General features: G+C 54.2%; 1 protein-coding gene across 1 annotated transcript; it reads left to right on the top strand.

The window, feature by feature from the left end:
• The first annotated feature begins 1,171 nt into the window (after positions 1-1,171).
• ESAM (endothelial cell adhesion molecule) lies at positions 1,172-10,144 on the top strand. The gene is made up of 7 exons (XM_082296939.1): positions 1,172-1,245; positions 6,621-6,775; positions 8,029-8,242; positions 8,341-8,496; positions 8,674-8,796; positions 8,894-9,032; positions 9,412-10,144. Exons 1-7 carry the CDS (start codon positions 1,200-1,202, stop codon positions 9,758-9,760), a joined length of 1,182 nt encoding a protein of 393 aa, XP_082153065.1. The 5' UTR covers positions 1,172-1,199; the 3' UTR covers positions 9,761-10,144.
• Positions 10,145-10,710: the final 566 nt, after the last annotated feature.

The raw sequence follows: 10,710 nt of genomic DNA, 5'->3' as shown, positions 1-10,710 counted from the left end.
GATGAATGTGTCGGTCCTAATAAAATCAAACAAACACGTACAGGCTTCCACACATCCTTCTCCCGGGGAACCTGGGGAGGTGCTGAGCTCTTCCCTGTGGATGTTCCCATCAGGGATCGTTATTGAAGGAGTTGCTGATTTTTTTTTTACGTGGGGTGAGCACCACCAGAGGCGGTTGCTTTCCCCACAGAGGTTCCCAGAATCCTTGGAGAAGTGAGGATCGCTGCCAGTCTGGAAGTTGGCATCGCCTTTGGATGCGGTTGAGCGCTGAGACGGTGGAGTGAGGAAGGGGAGGAGGTCACCAATGGGTTGCCAACCCACCCTCCCTGCTCCCAGTCTACAAAATAGAGGGAGAACAAGGTGAGTTGCCCCAAAGAGCTGCTGCCGAGTCAGAAGCAGTGATGTAGCAGAGGGTAAGAATGCTGTCAGGGAGAGGGGGGATCCTGGTGGGATCAAGCCAGGTCGATCCCCCAAAGCCTCCTAGCTCCCGAGATCCTGCAATCCTGGCGGCCAGGCTGGATTTACGGGGGGGTGGCGAGGGCGAGAAGGGATTAATTCTGCCTCCACCACCTCCTCCTCCTCCTCCAGCAGTGTCTAATCTCCACTGGAGCTTCGAGGTCTGACCCTGCTCTGATCGAGGACCGGGATAACCCTGGCTGAGCCGGGGAGGATCTACCCGGGGCTCCCAAAAACCAGGTAGTCAAAATTGCCGGGTTTTTTTGATATTATGCTTATTTTTCAGGATCGATGCATTTATCCGAGAAGGGGGAGGGGGGGCCAGGGGGCCGCACGAGGGTGAGGGATGCAGGATGAGATATTCCACCCTGCCAGCGTGGGAGGGATGAGAGTGGGGAGGGTTTGGGGGTCCCTGTGCCCCCCAGGAGGGGATAGGGTGACATGTGACATTGAGGTGCCACGTTGAACCCACCCTTAATATAAGCAATAATAACCCGTATAACTAATTAATAATTGCAAACTGTGGAGGGGGGAGGCTGGAGAGGCGAGAGGGGTTGGACCCCGGGGCGAGGGTTGGGTCGGACCCCTGGGGGAGGGTTGGGTTGGACCCCGGGGGGAGGGTCCCTGCCCGGGACGGGACACCCACATGGGGTGTGGTGGGATCGGTCCCGCCCCCACCTGCGGGGCCCCGCCCCCGCTGCCCCCGGGCCCCCCCGGCACCTGCTGCGGCGGCGGCTCCGGCCATGGGCGCGCTGCGACGGGCGGCGCTGGCGCTGGCGGCGCTGCTGGGTGAGCCCCGGGGACCCGGGGGGCTCCGGGGGGACGGCGCGGGGCAGCGGGGTGGGGCACCGGGAGGGCACCCGACGAGATGCGGGAGAGCCGGGGGATAGCGGGCAGGACGCGGGAGAGCTTTCGGGGTGCAGCGGGCAGGAGCCGGCGGTACCGGCGGCTGCGCCCGGCAAGGCGCGGGGGAATCGGGGGGAACTGCTCGGGACGCGAGGAAGCGCGGCGGGTACGGGGCAGGACGCGGTGGTACCGGGGGGGCACCCGGCAGGACTCAGGCAAAGCGGGATGCGCCGGGCAGGGCGAGGGAGAGCTTTTGGGAGGGCATCGGGCAGGACCCGGAGATACTGAGGGGGTCACCGGGCAGGGTGTAGGAGCAGCCGGAGGCACCCAGCAAGACACCCGGGAGCCCGGCACCAGCAGGCAGGATCCTGGGGAGTTTTAGGGTGGCACCGGGAAGGACCTAGGGGTACTGGGGGCTGGGGTCACAGCACCCACCTGCCTCTGTGCCCCCAGTCCCGATCCCCAGCAGGCAGGTTGGTTGGGGTGGGGGGAATCCATCCCCTCCCCTTTTAGGAGTGCCCGGAGTGGAGAAAATCTGAGTCTTCCCGGAAAAAGCCTTTTGTACCTTGGAGGTGCCAAACAGCCGCTTCCGGCACCCCCAAACCCAAAGCACCCCCATATGGGGACACGCCAGGGACTCCGATGTGAGAGCCCATAGTTCACCTGCCTGCGTGGCATTGGGCAGGGAAAAATCCATTTGTTTTCGCTTGTTTACTGGTGCTCCACTGCCGTCCCAGCTGGTTTTGAGGTGAGGGGTCTCAACCCTTCTCTGTCTGTGGGTTTGTGCCTTCTTCCACCCCTGATTTCCCACCCTATTTGAGTTTTTTTGGAACTGCCACGGTTCCCAAAGGAAACATCCTTTGGCGTTCCCAGCAAAGGAGAGGCCTTTGGAGAAAGGAAACGGCCCCAGAAACAATGGCAGCGGCGTTTCCTTCCAGCAGAACACTGGGTGGGGGTCCTGGAGCCGCCACTTGTCCCTCCTTGAAGGTTTTCTTCCTTGATAAAAGTTAGTTAAAGGATGTTGGTATGAGGCACGGGGCTCACTCAGTCCTTAAATCCCACCAGAGTGCTCCTTCGCCACATCCCGATGGCGTTTTTTGCACGGAATCACGATGGATTCCCACAAAAAAAGTCACACTTCAGCCCTGGGATGTGACATCATGGGCACTGACAGCTCAAAAATGCAGCAAAAAGACCCTTATGAACCCCAAATGTGTGTTTTTCCTTTAATTTTGCTTTCAAGCAATCCTTCCTCGTCCCGTGGGATCCTCATGGGATCATGATGGGGAAAAGCAAAATGAGGGATGTTTGCCATCCCTGTTCCCTTCCCAGTCCCTATCCCATCCCAACCCATCCCCAATCCCAACCCCAATCCCTTCCTCAATCCCACTCCAATCTCATCTCCAGCCCATCCCATCCCATCCCCATCCCATCTCCGCCTCTGTGTCCCACACCAGGGGTGAAGCACGTTTCCATCTATAGCAAAGTCACATATGATTATTGCATTATTTAATTTTTTTTCCCCAAATTTGGTCTCTCTGGAGGATATGGCACTTTCTGCCCCCCCCGCCCCCGCCCCCGGGGTCGTGAGAAATGCCGCTGTGGATTTTCCCAACGGACACTGCTCCACAGCCCGGCATCTCCTATCTGCCCGTTTATAAATAGTCGAAGTTAAGGGAAGAAAAGAAAAAAATCCCCCAAAAATAATCTTAAAAAAAAAAAAAGGGAAGGCGACTGGCTGTGTTGCAGCGTCGAGATGCTCCTTGACCTTTTTCCAAGCTTTTTCAAGGGTCCCTTTTCCGGCCAGATTCCCGCTGGGTATTTTAAATCCCAAGCTTGGTCTTTTGGGATTTAATTTGGGTCCGGGTTTCACATGACTCCAGCGCCTTAATCCTATCAACTGGGGTCATCAAACCCCAACCGCCTCCGGGATTTAATTCCCCATACAGTTAATGGTTTAGAGATTTGGGGAGGGGGCTGGAGGGGGAGTTTGCTTTTTTGGGGGTTCAGACTTTGAGTTTGCTTTTTTGGGGTGCCAGAGCTGGGAAATAGCTTTTATTGGGGTGAAATGATGCAATTTTAGATGAGGATGGGGTGATTGATATCGGCGCAGGGATTAATGTTGAAATTGCAGGGATTTAAAGGTGATTTTTTTCCATAGGGAAAAAATTCAAAGGGAAATTTAAAGCAGGTTTTTTTTTTTTTTTTGTCATAGGAAAATTTAAAAGTACTTTGGAATGTTAAATTGTAGGATATTTATTCCACGGGGGGAAAAAAAATTATAGCTATTTTTAAAGGTAAATTTAAGTCTATTCTGCTTTTCCATATGCAAAAAAAATGCAGCAGATGGGCTGGGGCGGAGGGAAAACACCCGGGCAGGTGTTTAGCTCAGGGCAGCTGGATAAAAATCCAGGTTCTGAGCCCAAAGAGCAGGCGGGAGGGGCTGAGAGCCCCAGGCCCCCCCGGACGTGTATGAGCACCGTGAGCAGCTTAATTTTTTCGATCTGGTTAAAGCATTAGAGGATTTGGAGCGTCGAGGTGGCCAAAGCCGGGGCTGTGCCAGGGGGTTCAGACCCGTTCCTGCAGCTCCAGTGCGAGCTCCACCAGCCTTTTCTCGGGTCACATCTGTCTGAGAGGGGGAATTTGGGTGAATTCTGCGAGAAAAAGGGGATTTTGGGGAGCGAGCAGCTTTCGGATCTGGATTCACTCCCTCTCCCCGATACACTGGAGGGGAGATGATGGAGCTGGGATCTCCTGTTACCACAGGAGTTTAAGGATGGCAGAGCAAAGCTGCAGCCCCAGAGCACAATTAACATAATTAACAGGGCCATCATTAGGTTTCAGAGTTAACACAGCCCGGTTTGCAGTGCCGGGAGCAGCTTTGAGGCGCACGAGGCTGTTTTAATGCCTTGGGGCAGGACAGGAAACCTCTGGCTGGTGCCAGAGCATCTTTCCCCTCTCTGGAGCCTGGACTTCCCCAGGAATCCCCAGCACCCTTTGGCCCAGCACCTTTTTTGTGCCCAAAAATTCATGCTGATGGAGGAGGTGGGATGAAAAAGCTGGATTTTCCCAGCTGTTGGGGATGCACAGGGGTGTAGAACCTGTGGAGTCACTTATCGATGCCATCTGCATCATTAATGAACTATATTATGAATAATATTTTTTTTATTATTATTATTATCATCATCGTCATTATAGTTATCACTCTTTCATGACCATTATTATCATTATAATCACGGTTATAATTGATATTATAATTATTATAACTTACAGTTCTTTTGATTAAATTACAATTATAATTATTCCATAAGGTCTATTACCTATTATCTCTAATACTTCTAATATAAATTACAATAGAATTATTGAATATAATCTATTGTCTTCTGGATTAGCCCAATTTAACACAATTTTACAATAATGGAGGAGCTGGGCTGAAAACATCTGGATTTTCCCAGCTGTTGAGAATGCAGGGATGTTTAGGGGCTGTGCCATCTGCATAATTAGTGAACTGTATAATTTTGATCACAATTATTAATATAATTATTTTTATTTTTACCAGTATTATCATTATTATGACTGTTATCATTATTGTATTGGAATCATTGTTATAATTATTATAATCACTATTACCATTATTATTATTATCATTATTAATATCACTTTTATCATTATTATTCCCACTTTTATAATTATTATTCTCACTTTGATCATTGCTCTCATTATTCTGAGCACCATTATCACTCTCACATCCCCTCTATTATCCCTATTCTTACAAAAATATACCTGTATTTATAACTATTACAAATTATATGTTCTCCATGATCTATTTTATTCTGGAAATTCCAATTTAATGAGTCGCCATCTCATATTTCTTTCCACTCTCTAAATTTAATACAATTATCTGTATAATTACATATAAACACACTATAATTACCATTATTTTTCCATACTGTCTATTGGATCTGATACCACAGCTCTATATAATTAATAAATAATATTATCAATGATCTGGGACCTGCAGGCGCCTCCAGCATCTCCCCCCCCACACACCCTCCAGGATTTAAAGGTTTATGTTCTTAGCCCGGGTGAGCTATTTTTACGCATCCTCACCAGACTGGGCCTGCTTTCTCCCAGTTTTTCACCAGAGAAAGGAAATTTAATTTTTTTTTTTTTTTTTTTTTTTTTTTTTTTTTTTTTTTTTTTTAATTCCTGAGAAGACTTATCAGCCGGAGCAGAGTTTCCTGCCTGGAGCTGGAAGGCTCCGTCCGGAAATGGCACCAGTGCCTTGCCAGGAGGGGGGATGAACGGATGCGGGAGGAGGCTAAAAATACCCCCCAGCGCCTTGTTTTCCTCTTCCCACCCTGGAAAAATCCAATTACAACCCCTGAGCTCTTAGGGAAAAGTGCGACGTCGTTGAAAGCTCCTAAAATCCTTCAAACCCAGGGGTTTTTCCCCCAGACTGAGGATTTGGGATGATGGGGTGGCATCATCCTTTTCCCTCTGTGTCCCAATCTGAAGCATCCCTGGGGCGCTGGCAGGAGCGGGGCCAGCCGGGGTCATGGATCGATGGGCAGATGCAGGGATGGAGCCGCTGGGATGCGGGGCCTCGGTGACGTTCCCCCGGGAAAAACAAACCAACCCCAGCACAAACTCAGCCTTGCCTGAGCCGATTAATTTTGTGGCTGAACCTTACAGCAAAGCCAGGGAATGATCTTCCCCCAGGAGCTGAGCATCCCTCTCCGGTCCTCTCCACTCCTACCCCATCACCTCCTCCCAGTGGGGCTTGGGGAGATGCTGGGATGGAGGGCACGTGGTGACGAGAGATTGGGATGGGATATTTGGGGTCGAATGAGATGGAGGCCGCTCATGGATTATCCCAGTTTAGTGCTGGCAGCAAAAAGGGGGGATAGGCTTGTGGGGTGCATATGGGGAGCCCTACATATAAATCCCATGGGATCTGGTGCAGCATCATGGGGGCTGGGGGTACCCCAATACTGAGCTAAGGGGGGGTCTGCCTGCTGGAGGCAGCGGTCTCCTGGGCTGGAGACTTGGGCCTTGGGATTTCCCAATCTGAGTGTGGGGCGGAAGCTGGAATGGGAGGGAGCAGCAATGTCCTGCATTCTCCAGAGCAGGCGGAAAGCCCTTCTTGTGGCAGGGAAGGACGCAAAATGTTCTCCTGGCCCAGCTTCCTGGTGATAACCTGGGATTGTTGTTTTTTGTCTTGGGAATGGGGTTTTTCTCACAATCAGTGAGGTTTTGTGGAGAAGTGGCACCTGGGGTTGAGTCACATTCCGGTTTCTTCCCTCTCCCATGGGCAGGTGTCTCCTTGGCCGTGCTGGAGGTGCATGTGGGGACGAGCTTGGTGTTCTCCGTGGAGGGGCAGCAGGCGGTGCTGCCTGCCTGGTACACCAGCAACTCCCTGAACAAGCCCTACGTCACCTGGATGCTGAACAAGAATGCTGGTCCCTTCCAGGTGAGAAGAGGGCAGGGGCTGCAGGACAGGAGATGGAGGGGTCAAGCTAGGAGATGACCATGGAGGGGGTGCTGGTGGTGCCCATGATGGGGGGAAGATTATGGTGCCCATCATGGGGTGGTGGCCACGGTGCCCATGGTGGAAGGATGCCCATGATGGGGAGGTGGCCATGATGGAGGGAAACTCATGGTGCCCACCATGCAATGTTCATGATGGGATGAAGCTCATGGTGCCCATGCAGGGAAGATGCCCTCAATGGGTTAGTGCCCATGATGGGGGGAGCCTCATGGTGGCCCACAATGGGTAAGTGTCTGTGGTAAGGACATGGTGCCCATGATGGGGAGATGCCCACGATGGGGAGCTGCTCGTGGTGGGGACATGCCCATGGGGAGATGCGTGTGGTTCCCGCAGTGGGGGCATGCTTGTGGTGCCCATGGTGGAGAGTTGCTCCATGATGGGGTGAAGCTCACAGCACCCACCATGGGGAGGTGACCACCATGGAGGACATGCTCATGGTTTCCATGATGGGGACATACCCATGGTGCTGCAATGGGGAGCTGCTTGTAGTGCCCATAATGGTGTGGTGTCCATGACAGGGGAAGCTCATGGTGCCTACCATGGGGGGGATCCCCTTGATGGGGGGTGCTCATGGTGATGTGTAGATGCCCACGATGAGGTCATGCCCACAGTGCCTGCAGTAGGGAGGTGCTTGTGGTGCCCACAGCAGGGAAAGACACAAGATGGGGAGAGATCCAAGATGGGGAGATGCCCATACAGGGAGGTGTTTGTGGTGTCCACAGTGGGAAGTGCTTACAGTGGGGAGTTATTGTGGTCCTCGTGATCAGGAGGTGCCCACGGTGGGGAGGTGCCCATGAGGGGAGATGCCCACGCTGGGGGCACGCACAGGGTGCCTGCAGTAGGGAGGTGCTTGTCATGCTCATGATGGGGAGATACCCATGATAGACAGATGTCCTTGGAAGATGCTCATGGTGCCCACAATAGGAAAATGCCCACAGTGGTGCCCCTGGTGGGGAGATGCTCGTGATGGGACAGTTGCTCATGGTGCCCATGCCCAGTACTTGTGCCTGCAGTGGGGAGCTGCCTGCAGTTCCCATGTCCAGGATGCTCAGGCCAGGTGAGGCTGGAGGGGGCTTATGCAGCAACCTCTGCTCTACAAAATGTAGGATTTGGGGGGCTTTTCTCTCCAGCAACACCATCCAGAAGTGAAAACCTGTGGTTTTTTCCCTGTGCAGGTCCTGTCATACCTGGGCGGGGTGCCGAAGGTGGAGGAGACAGATCTGAAGCCCCGCGTGGGGTTCCTGTACTCCATTGTCACCCACAACATCTCGATTTTGATCAACGACACCCGGGAGCAAGACTCGGGTCAGTACATGTGCACTGTCAACGTGGTGGATGACACCATCAGGTTGGAAAAGAACGTCGGCATCATCAACCTCACTGTCCTGGGTAAGGCTGCACCAGTCACCCCAGCTCCCTTGGACCTCCCCACGCTGCCCCTGGGGACTAACATCGGTGCCCCTGGGGACTAACATCGGTGCCCACAGTGCCGCCGGCCACCCCCACCTGCCAGCTGCACGGCAACGCCGTCGTGGGGGCCAACGTGACCCTGAGCTGCTCCTCCAAGAAGGGGAAGCCCTCGCCCATGTACCAGTGGCAGCGCGAGCCCCCCACCCTGCAGGTCTTCTTTCCCCCTGCCCAGGGTAAGGTGGCATCAGTGCGGGGCTGGGGAGTTGGGGTGGGTGCGTGGGTGGGCTGGAATATCCTGAGAAGGTTCAGCTGGGGGATTCTTTGGCTTCATCCCCTCAACCACTTCCTGCACGAGGAGGTGGAGGGCGCAGGGGTGGCTGTGAGGCAGCACCCGAATTTCTCACCTGCAGACCGGGCCAGGGGCACCCTCAAGCTGACCAACCTCTCCCTGGAAATGTCGGGGGTCTACGTCTGCAGGGCTGAAAACCAAGCGGGTTCTAAGAACTGCAGCATCGTCCTGGAGGTACACTCAAGTGAGTACGTGTCCACAGAGTTGGGGAGGGGGACAGAGTCCCCAGGAGGTCCCTGTGGGAATAAGGGAATAAGGGAATCTCTGTCTTTCTCTGGCAGCGAGCACCAAAGCAGTCATTGCCGGCGCCGTGCTGGGCTCCCTGGGTGCCCTTGCCACCATCATCTTCTTTGCCCAGAAAGTCGTCAGCTACAGGAGGAAAAAACGTGACAGCCAGGAGGAGGGACCCAACGAGATCAAGTGAGGCACTCCTCCTGTGGAGGGGGTTCGAATCATCGTTAGGGTTCAGGGTTAATGGGCGAGGAGGGTGTTTCCAGCTCTGGCTCGTCATTCCTCACGTTCAGAGTTGATAGTGGGGAAGAGTTCTTGATCTCTGGCCAGTCATCACTGGGGTCCAGAGGTAACGATCAGGAGGGAAGTTTCCACCTCTGGCCAGTCATCATTTGGTTTTGGAGTTAATGAGGGCATTTTCCACCTCTGTTTTCCCCTCTTTCCTTTTGTCCCTCTGTTTGGGGGTCCAGGAGGTCTGCACAACCTCACTGCTCAGGGAGGGCACGCCAGGGCGGGGAGTGGAAGGGTTCCCAGAGCTGATCTCTCTGATGCTCTCCCCTCTTGGCAGGGAAGACGCCACGGCACCCAAAACCCCGTCGTGGGCAAGGAGCCCAGCTTCAGACACCATGTCCAAAACCAGCACCCTGTCCTCCATCGCCGGCACCCGGCAACCCTACGGAGCCAGACCCCCCTCCGACACCGCCTCCATCCTCACCACCACCGGCAGCTACCGGGGACCCCCAGCCCGGGGAGGGGGGCGGCCCCCCAACCCCTCACCCCCTGCCGTTAACGGGACCCCCCGGCGCCGCCAGGATCCAGCTGCCACCCCGGGGTCACTGCCCCCCTCCAGCCTGGCACGAGCAGGTGCTGTGCCTGTCATGGTGCCTGCGCAGAGCCGAGCTGGCTCCTTGGTGTGAGCACCCCTCCCAAAAGACAGGGGTGCCCGTAGCCAGCCCACCCCACTCCCTGTTTCCTGGGGTGGTTTTGTCCCTTTTTGGGTTTCCTTTTCTTTTTAACAGATGCCTCGAGCAGCTGGACTCATCGTGGGCCTGTTTAATGGGTGCAGGGGCTCGCTGGGTTTGGAGGGACTGAGTCTCCCCATAAATATCACCCCCCAAACCAGCCCCACCTCAGGGGGTCCCCTTCTTATTATTTTTTTTTCTATATCTATATATCAGGTGAGCTGAGGGATTTTTCATAAAAGAGCATTAAAAGTGGGGGGTGGGGTGATGGGGACGCACACACACACACACACACACACTTTTTTTAGGGGTTTTCTGATTAAAAGCTGCTGCACTGCCCAGCACCGGCGCTTTGGGTGAGTTTGTGCGGATTTCGGGGTGGGGATGGATGTCCCACGACCTTCTGGGTGATGTCACAGGGCAGGGTGATGTCACAGTGCACCAGCCAAGGTCCTCAGAGTGAGGTGACATCACGATGCACGTGTTGTCACACCCCCTGGCCGTGATGTCACACCCTGTGTCGGGTGGCACGATGCCACCATGAGCGTGTGACATCCGACTGATGCCTGTGTGATGCCATACAGGCAGGTCACGTGTCCGTCAGGGATGTCATGTGTGCCTGCATGATGTCACCGTTACCATGACTCGTGCCTCTATGATGTCACACCCACAATCATGCCTAGCAGTGACGTCACACACAGCAGTGTGATGTCACTCCAGCCATCACACGCACCTGTGTGGTGTCACAGCAGCCGTCACATGTCCGGTAGTGACATCACCGCCCATCTCCTGGCAGGAGCGCCCCATAAGTCATCTCCCACCCACGAGCGATGTCACGCCACCCCCTGTGCACCAGCGTGATGTCACACCAGCTGTCACACGCTTGGCAGTGATGTCACACGTGC

Source organism: Coloeus monedula (genome assembly GCF_965178545.1).
Source record: "Coloeus monedula genome assembly, chromosome: 25".
Taxonomy (NCBI): Eukaryota; Metazoa; Chordata; class Aves; order Passeriformes; family Corvidae; genus Coloeus; species Coloeus monedula.
The sequence above is the reverse complement of the archived record's forward strand: the minus strand, read 5'-3'. Positions and strand labels throughout refer to the sequence as shown.